This window comes from Pleuronectes platessa, chromosome 13, assembly GCF_947347685.1.
Source record: "Pleuronectes platessa chromosome 13, fPlePla1.1, whole genome shotgun sequence".
Classification (NCBI taxonomy): domain Eukaryota; kingdom Metazoa; phylum Chordata; class Actinopteri; order Pleuronectiformes; family Pleuronectidae; genus Pleuronectes; species Pleuronectes platessa.
In genome coordinates this window covers 10194762-10208979 of record NC_070638.1, presented here as the reverse complement: position 1 = coordinate 10208979, position 14218 = coordinate 10194762, and the positions used below count along the sequence as shown (strand labels likewise).

General features: G+C 45.1%; 1 protein-coding gene across 1 annotated transcript in view; it reads right to left on the bottom strand.

The window, feature by feature from the left end:
* Nucleotides 1-14218, bottom strand: part of LOC128454531 (zinc finger protein 521) — a gene marked incomplete in the record, with an annotated part of 105504 nt that overhangs the window by 79882 nt on the left and 11404 nt on the right. The window contains 3 exon segments of the mRNA XM_053437950.1: nt 6163-6320; nt 6447-6550; nt 7424-7555. Of these exon segments, the coding sequence (XP_053293925.1) occupies nt 6163-6320; nt 6447-6550; nt 7424-7555 (394 nt within the window).

Here is a 14218-nt window from a genome sequence, read left to right as displayed (position 1 = left end):
CAAACAACCTCCGTCGCGGCGCACAAGTCTTTTGCTCGTTTGCGCACGAGATAATTAATTAGCTCACTAGGAAGTGATCATGGGAGGATGAGCTGTCAAGCGAGGGCAAACTGTGTGTGATGTTTTCATACCGGCCCGACGTTTGATCGACAGCCGGGTCCAAACACAAATAGCCGGAGAGTTTTAATTAACATACTCTAAAGCTCATGATCACCTCCTAATGACTCTAACTCTAGCTGAATGCGACTCTGTCCGGACTGTTGTTAGTGCGTCACCGCTATCAGTTAATTAATGTTTGACAAGGTACAGTGTATCACTCAGCCCGGTGACAAACTGTAATCATGCTGCTAGGTTTTGTTAATATAATACCAAACACACATGGGAGCGTTCCGGCGCTGCTCCTTTGATTTTTAAAATGCAGAGCAGGAAAACCATAATCCCACAACAAGTGACACAGCATTAAAAGCCACTAATTAACACACGGGCCACACACACACACAAAGACACACACACACACACACTCACCAAATGAACATAGTAACTGTCATTGTGAGTGACAATCCCCAAGATAGGACGTTTCTTTTTTCAGGATGAATTAATTGTCTACAGATAAGAGAGCTGCACGGGAAGCAAATACAAAACATTAAGTAAAAAAACTAAAATTATACCAAACAAAGCAAAAGGTATAAAACAGACCATGCAGACAATGAAATATATATATATATAAAAATAAAAAAAACTAAGGATTTATTAGACGTGAATAAGCAAAACGTGACAGACCCAGCAGCCTGGCCCTTTCCTACTGCATCAAATGATTTCGAGAATAGTGTGAGGTGTGTGTGTGTGTGTGTGTGCGTGTGTGTGACTATTTCACAGCACTTCTCATGCATAAAGAAAGAAAGACGGGAGAAAAAAACCCTGAGTGTGTTCCTGGATATGCGTGACTCATCTGCTTGGTTACAGCCAGCCTGGCCGATACAGTGCCGAACACAATGGCTGTGTAATCCGCCCTGACTGACCGGGAAGGAGACGCTCGCCACAGGGACTACAACTCAATTTAGCTCGGGTCAAGAGGTCAACCCTCCTCAATTAGGGCTGTGAAGGGAGGGAGGAGGACACACACTGCACATGAATAACTTTCTTAATGAGCATTATTTGAACTGGTGATTAGTGTCATAAATAATTTGCGATAGAGGAGCGTGTTAATCAGGTTGTGTTATATTTGTAATCCTCCATATATTGCCGTGTACTGTAAGCAAATCATAACAGCGTTGCTATTATTAAAAAATGTGCGCTCCACCACGGCAGCAGTATAAACACTGTCATGAGGCGATAATTCTGCTAAGCAATCATTTGCAAATTTAGCTCCCCCCCAAAAAATATTTAAAAAAAAGATCAGCTATTTACACAGGCAAACGAGACAGATGCAAATACGCCCGGCGACATAATGATTCCATTTGCAGCGGTGGTGGGAATCAATCATCGTCTGTGAATCCCAACTCTTCCTCCATGTGGCAGACGATCCATGACAACAGGAGAGACACATGCCACTGGAATAAGAAGAGATATCGGCCAGCTCCCGCGACACCCCAGTCCAACACACCGAGCCGCATGTCAAGAGCACTGACAGCCGCGCTAATGGGATTTTTCTACGGCTCCATCATAATTTCCTTAATGATAATACTAACCATATTTTTGTGTCACATTAGAAAAGTGTTAATGGGTGTTATGCCACAGATCATTAATTGTGAACAGACTGGAGTGCTGCAGCCTCCTATAAACTGAAAATGACAGAACTGTTAATAGACGTTTTACCAGGGGAGGAAGAACCGAGTGCATGAATAGTATCTTTCCGTATTTTTGATTTTTCATTTAACATTAAAAAATATGCTATGTACAGTGTATGTTTGTTTTTTTAAGCGCTGAGTTAGTTATTAAAGTAGTTTTTTCTGTCTGAGAAAAAGCTTAAAGGTGCCGCCATATAATTTTTTCTTACACCGGCCTATGCTTAGGACTGAAAGAGGAGTGGTTATACATCTATTGGCCTCAAGTTCATGGTCAAGTTCCTTTTCACTAAAAACAAACGCTTCAACAAACGTGGAATTTAAATAGATGAGAAATATCAGTTCAAGTTTTCCTTGACAGGTCAAATTTAAGTGCCTGACACAAAGGGAATCAAAACAAATGTCGAATCTGCACTGGAATTTTACTGCAAAATTAAACTAACTTTCTTTTTAAAATACCCTGCTGAAATTCCATAAATCAACCTGATCGGTGAGGCTCAAACATAAAGTTTTAAAATAATATGTTCTTTTCACGTATACAGCCAAACAAAACTCCAGAGTTCAGTCATGAGGTGACAAATTTCAACTCTTCAAAAACATGAAATATTTAAGGTATACATGACACAGCAAAGACTCCATAACAACATGGGCCTCACGCAAATGGGCTCAGACAATATATATTTATACATATGCAGACGATGACGGACCTGGAAACTTCCAGCTCAGCCAATTAACACGTCAGGACCCGAGCTTCAGAGTGTCATTTGTGCTCCAAATGAAAATATCAAGGCAGCCTCACGTTATTCAGGAAGTGCTGCGAGGACGTGGCAGTCATCACACACACACACACACACACACGCACGCACGCACGCACGCACGCACACACACACACACACACACACACACACACACACACACACACACACACACACACACACACACACACACACACACACACACACACACACACACGCACACACACACACACACACAGGATCTGGACCGAGATCCTCCCTCCCTGCTGCTCGCCACCGATCCAATGTGCTGACCCAAAAGCATCTGCACATCAAAACAAAATTACAATGTGCCTACAGTTGAGAGATGTAAGGCTCAGGATTGAGTAAATGTCAGTGGCTGGGGTGAAGTGTTTGCATATAAGCGAATGATGTATGGTCTTGTCCTGTGCCATTTATTCCCCCAAGCAATAACGTAGCCGGATCTGTCTCTCAGACTTAATTGAAACGGGACTTGTAATGTTGGCCTTTTCCTCGATGGGACCAAAAACATAACCTCTGACTCCCACAAGCAGGCAATACTGAGGAGGTGGGGGGGTGGGTTGGGGGTACACAGGGGAGGGAAGAAGGAGGAGAAGAAAAAAAAAGGAGTGCCAACTGTCACAGCGTTATTTTCTCCTGTCTACACACTCCATGGCCACACTCTCCATACTAACGCCGCACATGATGCCCGCTCCTCCTTCCCTCTGTGTTCCACCGGCTCCTCTGTTGATTTCCCCGTCCGCAGAACAAAGTGTTCTTTCTGTGCATTTAAAAAAAAAGAGAAAAGAAAAAAGAAAAGAAAAGAAGCCCCGTCCACTGCTTCAAGTCAGCGCGAGACAACGTATAAAAGTGAAACCTGAACTTTGGCAACCCGAGGTCACTTCGCAGGACACGCACCCGTGCACGCAGACACGGACTCGCACGCTCACAACAACATTTGGGGGGGGGCCACAAAATGTAAAGAGGGCCACTTTGGTGTTCAAAAAATTATATTAAAACAGTCACAGTGACATTTGCTGTTCTCCTGCGAACACGAGTGCAGCAGTGAAGCAGTGTCGAGCAACGATTAAGAAGAAATGACAAGTAAAGTTATTGTGGACATCTGTATAAGTGTATCTCTGTCCCCGAGGGAAGACAGAGACAATGAACAATAAATAACATCTGCCTGGCCTTCCCTGGGTCGGAGCCAGAGCAGGGAGAGATCTGTGACGTATCTCCGGCTCAGCTCCGCTCCTGCACTCGCAATGAAGACATAAAAGTCGGCGTGTTTTGTGAGCTCCGATTTTCCAATTTAAATTTTAGTGACAATAACAAAACAAACAATGTCATCACTCCGACTTCATTTGCATCGCGATGCGCTCACTGTCGATGCCTCTCCGCCGCCGCGCGCGCACACTTACACGTACCTTAACCTAACAGATGTTTCTGCCGAATGCACGCACGCACGCACGCGCACACGCACCACACACACTTGTAGCATGTAGGCACGCCGGCAGGAGACGATTACATGTAAGTGATGTGTCTTCTGAGAATAGCAAATGTCACACCAACTAACAAAAAGCAGTCAATGCCAATCTGCTCCGGGAAAATAGGAAATCTATGCATAGAGCTGTTGACTGCGAGTGCAGGTCTGGAGACAGAATGTGACAATTTTAAGATGTGCATGCACTCACATTTCCACCCTCTCCTGGGTATTGATTTAAAATGGTGGCTGCATGAATGTGCTACCGCAGACCATGTAATCTTCCTTTGAGATGAAGACTTCCGAGAACGAGAGGGGGAGAGGGCGAGAGGGGGTCCACAGACCACAAGCTGGGAATGTGAAATTGTGGACAATTATTTGCTGAGCAAAATACAATGCCTGCCAGATGAACTGGAGCTCAACCTTCGAAAACCCAGCAGCCCCCCCACACACACACACTCCCCCCACTCCAACCAAAAGGGCTACAGTGGAAAGTAGTGCATGAATAAGAGTGTGTGTGTCTGCATGTGTGTGTGTGAGAGGGAGAAAGAGGGTATGCATGCATGTTGCTCTCTCATTCTGTCTCAATTTCTTCTCTCTCTCTCCCTCCGCCTCCCCTCTCACCCTCTCAGACACGCACATGCACACTCACGATCAAATACACCACCACCACACCGAAAGGTAAGAAAATACGTACAAATCACACACAATCTCCCGTGAACTGTGAGGCACTTAAAAAAACAAACATCATAAAGTTGTGTTGTGTCCAGGCTTCCAGCTGATCGCTGTTAAATCCAGATGTTTCCAACTTATTAATGAACATGTAAAATTACCACTCGACACTTATCCCACCTCTTCACACACACACACACACACACAGACACACACACACACACACACACACACACACACAGAAACATACACATCAGTGCCCTCCCTTTCCCCCCCAACATATAAAGTGTTTCCTCCTTAGTTTTCTCAGACAGGGGTTGGTGGTGGTGGGTGGGGGGGTGTGAGTCACGTGACTCTGCACCCCATTCCATCAGACAAGTTCCAGGACCAGGAGCGTCTTTTTTCTCTCCCCCTCCACCACCATCTCCCGACCATAACACATCCAGATGTTTGCGTTTAAATCATGCACATAACCCCCCCCCCCCCCCCCCGTTAGCTTGCCCTTTTTTGCACTTTAGCTATCACTATGCACAACACAATGACATATACGGCCGCTGCGTGTGGATCTCATGCATGCGCAACGTGTAAAAGAAAATAAAAGCAAAGGAGAGATGGAGCCACGAGTTCAGTCTGGAGACATGTCCATCCTCTATCAAAAATGAAATTATTCTGAAACAGAGAAAGAGAGAGCGAGAGAGAGAGAGAGGGGGGAGAGCCAGCACACACAGAGCCGTACTTACCTTTCAGTGATCTTGGCTTAGCTTGCTTGCGGCGCGACATCCTACAGAGAAAAACCCGCTGAAGTTGCTCAGTTCGCGTGTGTGACAATGTGCGTGCGAGCACACGGGACAGTGTAAAGGTGCAGCAGTCGGTCTAAATTTCACGGAGCGAAGCCGCGGCTGCGTCTTTACCATCACACACGGAAAAAAAAGCAGGGAAACGGAGGCAACTCTCGCCGCGCTACGAGTTGTTACCGCGAATTAGTATTACTGCGGTTGTGATGAGTCGGTGCACCGGGTTATAAAATCCAATCGGACCGTTTTAGTGGAGCCGGGTATCGGCGGGCAAAAGTGCGAGAATATCCCGTCATGCGCTTCCATTCTCCGGGCACGGACGCACGCGTGCAGCGGGCATGGTGTTGGAGCAGAAATAAAAGTGGAATATGTTTCGCTTTTTCTCGCCTCAAAAGGCATCCGAGTGAGAAAGACCCCGGCCGAGCGCGTCCTGTGAGCGTGCAGGCAAAAAGGCAACAAAAGCAAAAAAAAGGAGGAAAAAAAATGATAAATACACTTTTCACTTCATATCCACCTAACAGCATGAAAACTATGACAGACTCCAGCCCTTTCCTCACTCCAGTCAGCTAATCATGAATTAGGTTCGGGAATCTGATCTAAGTCTACGTCTAAATTGCTCTTAAAAGAGGATGAAGAAGCAGAGAGAAGATGGAAGCGCCCTCCTCATCACAAACCTGCAAGGTCTTGGACTGCGCTGTCGCTCCGGTAGTCCACATAATAATGGAAAATGGAAGCAAGGCCCCCAAAGCCATCAGGATGGCTCCAGAGGGGGCCCCTACCCCGCAGGGACTCGCTCTGTACGTAATCACTGAGGAAATCATTGTCAGCCTGCCTGCACTCACACACAGACAGAGAGGCATGATTAAAATCCGAGGGAGCGCGGCAAGATGCGGAGCGCTGGATCGCCTGCTTCCCCGGATCCGGAGTCGAACTCTACGCCCAGAGTCGGCTCGTTCACCCTGGCGTCTCCTCCGCCGCAGCTCGCCCGTCGGCCACTCTCCGTCTACGGCAGACGGACTGGTCCCCCTTCTGGTGGAAAGGGTTCAGCAGAGAGACATTTTCCTGAAGCGGGGCTGGGGACAGACATGACATGACAATGGCACTCGATCACTTCATTTATACACTGGGATTATAATAGAAAATTGTTGAGCACTACCTAATGCAGCCAGCTAAATGTTTTGATGCTGTTTATAAAGATATTTATATATTTCTCATTTCTTTAAGGTCTGCACCCTCTGATGATACTATGATGGATTTATTCTTTCTTATTTCATATTTCTCATTAAATGCACCTTTGCCAATCTTTAAAGTAATTTACTTATGGTACATATATATAATATTTTTAGTAGTATTTCTTTACACACTCATTTGCAGATTTCTCTATTTTTCTATGTCTAAAATCATATTTTTGGTTGTGTAAATAAATAAAGTCTGCACCTTTTGATATTATTCTGATGGATTTATTATTTCTTATTGATAATTTGCCAATCTTTAAAGTCATTAACTTGGTATACATGTTATTTCTCTCTTTTTACAAACTCACCTGCAGATTTCTAAATTTTCCTATGTTTTCAATAACATTTCTATAGTCAGCACCCTTTTGTATTATTCTGATGGATATATTCTTCATTATTTCATATGTAGCGTTACATGCATCTTTGCCATTCTTTAAAGTTATTAATATCGGTTATTGGGTTTGTCCTTCTTTCTTCTTTTCTTTTCTTTCTTTACACACTCAGCGAAAATTGATTTCTATTTGTTTTAAATAGTATTCCTGGTTGTGTTATGAAATATAGTCACAGAATCTATCAATCCATCTAATGCTCTCTCTCTATCCATCTATCTTTCTCTCCACCCACCCACCCACCTATCTGTCCCTTTTTTCCTTCTTTCTCTCTCTCTTTCGTTCTTCCCTTCTTTGGTCTACACCCTCACCTGCATGCGGATGTCCAGGCCCCTACCCCTTGCTACGTGAAAATGAGATCCAGAGAGGAGCCCTGCAGTGGGCATCTCACTCTGCACTCTCCCTCCTCCACAGCCTGAAGCCTCATGCCAGGGGCCCCCCACCTAAATAAAAAAATAAAAAAATCACACAGTCACACGAAAACCTCATCCCCCCACACTTTTGATGCATTTCTATTCTGACTGTTTCACACAGACAAATGGGAGAGGAAACTGAGATCTCCACTGCAAACCTACAGGGAAGGAGAGAAACTGTCGATAGGGCAACTCCCAAACACCGGCTGGTGCAGAAGAAGAGGAAATTAACAGCAACCTCTGATAGCCTTTTACTGTGGCGGAATCCAACTTTGTTAAAGAAAATTCACTTTAAAAGTTAAGCATAACCATAAAAGTTAATGATGCGAGTACATAATGATGCTGCACTTATTCTATAGGGTGTACATTTTACTTTGGAGTCCATAATGAGGCCTTGTACTGTTAGAAACATCCGAGGTAATCACCCACCGCAAAGTAATCCAGACGTAATAGAAAATTCAGAGCTACATTTACCGACTCTCGTGAAAATGCTTTGTTATTTTTGCGTCATATGTGAGAATTAAACATGATAACAATAATTATGATAGTGATAATAACAATAAGTAGGGACATGTGACCCACATTTGATGTCAAGGATTCGCTCCTGTTTGCTCAATCTTGGTAATTCAATCCTCGCCCCGTCGCTTTTCAAATAATTTCTCCCACCCACCAGCTGCCATAACAACCTGTGTAAGTAGATCAGTGAAGCAGAGTGACACAGACTGACGGGATGTGCTTTGGTAGATTCAAAGCCCCCCCCGAACTACAGTGAAGCTGGTAAACACACACGTATGAAACATCTATTTGTCGGTGCATTGGAATCTGTCAGGAGGTCTCAGCTGCCTTAAAACTTCAATCTTAACAATGCTCCAAAGTTCCCCCTCTCCGTCTCAGTGCTCTGTCAGACGGCTCTCCCAAAGTTTCACCACCTCGCCCGCCCGCCTTTCCCCCCCCCCCCCCTGCACCTCTCGAATGCTCTCTAAAACACAAACAAACAGTGCTCTTCAGTCCTCCAGGGCTCTTTGCTGCTACTTTCATTAGTGACAAAGTAACTGGGAAAAGGGTTGACTTGACTCGGTGCTCGCACAGTTCAGTCTCTAAGTTACAGTACTCTCTTGCTCTGAAGTTGTTGTTTTTTCCCCCACCTCTTCAAGTGGAAGAAGCCTCATCTGAGGAGGGTTTTTCATGATGCGCTGGAAAAAAAGAAAAAAAACCTGTCTGACATGGCTCGTCCCTCAGGGGTAACCTTATAAATATGGAAAGGAGAATCAAATATATATTTTGGGGAGCAAATAGGCACAAGGAAAATCAGCAAAAAGGTATTTTGTTTCAAGTCCCACCTCTGGGGGGGGGGGGGATCAAACATAGATAAATAAATAAAAATGTGACATGTTTGTCAGAAAAATTGCTACCAGCCTGAAATTTATTATCCAACACATACCTTTATGATTTTGTAGAATTAAGCCACTTATTTATGATGTTACTCGACTCTCTAAGTGTGTTGCTCCATTCGGCAGATAAGCTGTTGGATTGCTTTGGAAGGCAGAAAGGCACAGTCTGTTTTCAGATCACCTTCCCACCACAATGTTTGTAGTAAAACTGAGCAGCTATGTGGAGATTTCTTTTTTTTTTACCACCACCCATAGCTTTGAGTTTAGACAGCCAGACGCTACCACGTATGTGTGTGTGCCGAGGCATCAGAGATTTCACTCTGCTCCTCCGCAGGATGAACCGTTCCCCAGTGGAATCGGCGGCCCCTGGGTGGTGGGATCCTTCGGCATGTTCCACCCGACCTGTGGCCCTCTCGCCCTCTGTCTGTTTGCCTCCGACAGCACAACGTCAAACCATAAAATAATACAAAACACTCGCACACACACACAAACACAAACAACAAGTAGACACTGAACTTTAAAACTCAGAGAAAGTTTTAATCCCAATGTCTCCTGTAAAAATAATAATCACTGAAGGCTATTTAGTCGAATGCTCTCACAAATGGTGAAAAATGGCGGCTTAAAAGCACAGTCGGTCAATTACGCTCGTTAGAAGAGGGCAGATATGCAGACATGCATGTGCACCGGACACACACACACACACACACAACCACACACACACACACACGCACGCACAAACTCTTGACTTGCCTCATTAAAACCCATCCAGCTACTAGAACTCAGAGATGTGAATGTCTCCCTTGAGGAGTGGGGCACGATCATTTTGAGAAAGGCAGAAGATTCAACTTTTTTCTTACTTGCTTATAATTACAGAGATTGCTGGAATGCATGACCCTGAGAATAAGGCTCAGTCCTGGGAGAGTCCACCACAAGCATCACCGTCCACCGTCTTGCTCTCCATCGTGCGTCTCCCTAGCCGGATGCCACCCACACCAGGAAGGAGTGAGGTCGAGGCAGTGCCCCCATCACCAGAGGAGCGCTCCCCGGGGACTTTACACTCTGCTCCACCACGCCAAACTCCTGAGGCTGAGAGAGAGAGAGAGAGAGAGAGAGAGAAAAAAAAGTCAAGAAAGCGAGTGACTGAAAACATTGCCCTCGCTGAGCACTGAGGCACACTCTCACAGTAAACTGATTAAAAAAAGAACAAAAACAACATGGAGAGCTCACAATCAGACAGCTTCGGAGTTGGCAAGCGAGGCGTGAGTGCTGCTTTCCAGCTTCACTGTTATCCAAATTGTTGAGCAATTAAACACTGGAGCACAAAACTCTCATATGTATGCAGATCACATAAACGGTGATTATTTCCCTACCAAGAAATAAGCACGTATACATTGACAAAAACTCTCGAGGAGTATTCCCCGATAGGCCGGTCAGTAAAAAGCATGCATGTTTCAGTAAAACGGTCAGTGGCAGGCATCTTGTATCAACATCCTGACAAACTAAAGGGATGTCAACAAAGTAGACGGAATGCGTCGCGAGTGGTCCTCGTCAACAGTGACCTTCCAGCTGGATATCCACAACTTCCATCTTCCCAAGCCAAGGAGCCCCATGGAGCAGCTCCCAAACCGGGTCATTAGCGCCGTGGTGTCACCAGACAGCAGATCACGGGCCAGAGAGGGAGCGAGAGGGGGACTCCTGGCACCGCGGTGGCTGCTGTGCGGTTTGACATTCAGGGCTGGCTGATCTATGGGGCTGGGGAGCCGGTGCCCTTGCTCTGGGTCTCCGTGAGGAGAAGGTCCTGGCAGTTTCCCCCTTACTTACTCCATCATAAAGCTGAGGTCACGAGATGTTCGACTCATAGCCTCCGCTTGCAACGCCTCGACCCGAGCTGTAGGGTGTTGTCATAGCTTTGGTGACAATATTATCACCTGCGCCACTGAATGCTCCATGGAAGCCCTTTCTACGGTGGCCCTCAGGGCTCAGAACGTAAGGGAACACGTGCATGCAAATAAATACATCACACGTCTGTAATTGGAAAACGCTCTGCAAGTACTCATAACACAACTAAATCCCACAACACAGACAAATACTCACAATACAATGGAGGAGTATTTCCCAGGGACACTAATAAGTGATGAACACGGGGGAAACATGCTGCTTGTTGTTGACCCGTAAAGTTACAAGTTAAAGTTTGCTCTCTCTCAGTGCTGGAAAATTAGATGTAAAAGTTTTGACTTACTTTAACATAGTAATTGCATTATTCCGATATCTTTTAATAGGCCCATATGCCTCATTAGCCTTGTGTTTATTATTAGCCTGTCAATTCACTGAGGAAATGCACTTAGCTGAGAAACAGGCTTTATGTTAGCTAGCTTCATAACATGCTAACTTTTTCAAATGAACAGCACCACAGTAAAGACAATGTTGTTCTGATAAAAGTTAGCATGTTATATAGCTAGCTAATGTGACATTAGCCTGTGTGTGACGGTTACACCATCAGCTCAGTGTTTATATATTTTTGTCACATTCTACATTTAACTTAAAAACATTACAAATTACTGATAGTTCATCTTTATTTAATTAAATAACACTTACCCTTTGTTTGCACAGAGCTCCACTGGCAAAAGGCCCGAAGTCTGCAGGAAGTGGCCGTTTAAGCCCCGCCCACAGGAAGTGGAGGAGGCCAAGGCTCTATTTTATTAGATTACCTGAATGAGTATTTGGTTGTGTTGTGAGTATTTGACTGTGTTGTGAGTATTTGGTTATGTTGTGAGTGTTTAGTTGTGTTATCACTCTTCAGCTGAATGCATTATTATAACATCCACAATATTCACCGATGGATCATTTCCTGGGACCAACTTTTAATTACTTGTCATGACAATAGCCTGCACAGAGATGTTAACTGGCATGAAGAGCATCATTTAACCACACTGGGACGCTTTCGTAGTGTGATCAAAAATCATTCTCGGGGTTTTATGTCCTTCTCAAATGGCTTTGACCTCCATCGCACCGTCTCCAGCAAATGGTGACCACTATGAACATGCCAAGAAAGAGGATTCCCCTGGGGGCATTACCGTGAGCCAAGATGGACATAAAAATCTCCCGGCAAAAGATGGACATTTTCCACTTGGCACGCAAGATAAAAGAAAAGCATAGCGACCCTTTCAACACTTTTTTTGACTGATATGATAGTGTGTGGGTTTTTTCCTTGCTCATTACCACTCTCTCATTAGGAGATCTTCGCTTTAAGACGAGATCAAGCCCACTCACCTCTCTGTACACTGGAAGTTAATAAAGCAACAGCGTGTAAGTGTGCTACAGAGCCGCTCATCATACAGAACATTCTACACTCTAGATTGATCTATGGATTTAATCATGTGGAGGATTATGTTTTTATATTTGAGATAAACGTATATGATGGCTCAATAAACTGCTGCAACTGCTTCTGCATGGGACAAGAATCGAATCCACTGATAGGGTCTCTGTGATTTTTTTTTTTCTTCTTACAAATATCTACATTTGCAATAACAAGAGCACAAATGAAAGCGTCTTGACTCTTGTGCAGTGTAATGAGCTGTAGTGCAAATTAAGAGCAGCCATCTTCTCATCAGCCCGTCCAATTTACTTTGGGATTGTCCCTGGAAAATAGGCAGCTGTGTAGAATGATTGGTGTGTTGTAGTTGTGTGAAGGCATGCGGATAAAGAAGGCTCAGAAGGATTAGAAGAACCCTCACTCCCAGGCCATGCAGGCATTATTCATCACACCTCCTCCTCCTCCTCACCCTTCTCACCTTCATCACTCCCACCCGCCCACCACCTCTCTCTCGCTCCCCGATGACTCCACCGCTTGCCTGACAGTTGCATAAGCCCCGAGAACCTCTCTCCGGACGACGGTGGTGGGAGTTGGGAGTTGGGACGGTGTTAATTAAAAGAAAAGGTTAACACATACAGGGCCCGGCAGAAGGCGCGTTCAGGAGGCTCCCCTGGTAGAGCAGATGCTAACTATTCCTTCCCTCAAAGGGCCCAGGGAAGGGGCCTGGCAACCAGGGATTGAAGCCAGGTGATCGGGGACACCAGGATGAAGGAGTGACTAGGGCATAAAGGATGAAGCTGATCTGACCCTCACACTAAGGATCAGCCAGGGGGTGTAGCGAGTGGTTCCACTCACCTGTCCAGTGCCTCCCTGCCCAGGCCTTGGTGTGGAGCTGATTAGTGTGTCCCAGGGAAGGTTTCACCTCCCTAAACACCGCCCACACACACACACATGCCTTCGTTAGACAGTGGGACGCGTGCCAGGCCCATTTACAGGAGTGTGTCAGAGAGGAGAGGAGAAACAGGCGAAAAGGTGAGAAGAAAGGAGACAAGGACAGGGACACAGATGACCTTTCAGGAGGAAAAGACAAAGTTGACGCCAGAAGAAGACGTCCGAGGGGTTGCAGGGGGACCGAGGCCCGAAGGCAGCGTGGCCCTGAGCACACAAAAAAGTTGAGTGTTAGAGAATTAGCCCATCAAGATCCTGCACAGCTGTTGTAGCTGACTGCACCATGTGCGATGCACTGTCTGAGGGAGATCATTAAATAATGATGAATTATCATATCATATTGCCCAAATATGTAGCATTATTTTCAAAAAGGAATATTCATACGGGAGAAAAGTTGGCCTAGTTTAGGAGAGCTAACACCGGAATAGGTGTTTAGCAATCAGTCGGGAATAAATGATAAATGGATCACACAGCAGCAATATTTTTAAGATGAATTAATTGCAGTATATTATGAAATCTGTTTAATATTTTGGAAGATACCCTTTTTTTGAATAAGGATAACTTTCAAAACAATGCTTTATTCTCTGTATTGTGGTTTCCTTTCCATGGTGTGGCTCAATTATGCCCATCACTTCTTTCTCTTTCACAAATAATTTGCAGCACTCACAGTCTTGGGTCAATATATTGTGACAATCAAACACGGCACACTGGCTGCCACTTAAATTAATTCCTATAAATACTCATGAGCTTTTAAGACAAACAAGAGGGAGTGAAACAGTTTTTCCTTCCGTTCCCCCCCAAACAAGCAGAGATAATTAAACATCTATCCGCGGAGAAGCGGCGCTCCCACTGGAAGGTTGTTTGGTTTAAGGATTTGCTCGGTGGTTTGACTCGCCAGGGACTCTCCATTTGATTCTCAAGGTTTTATATCTCTAACAAGGCTTTAATTGCCAAGGTAACCGACCACCTGATTAAGCCTGACAATAAGTCTGCTTTATCTGTGGGGTAGGAGGGAGCTCAGCAGAGCGCGGAGGACGAGGG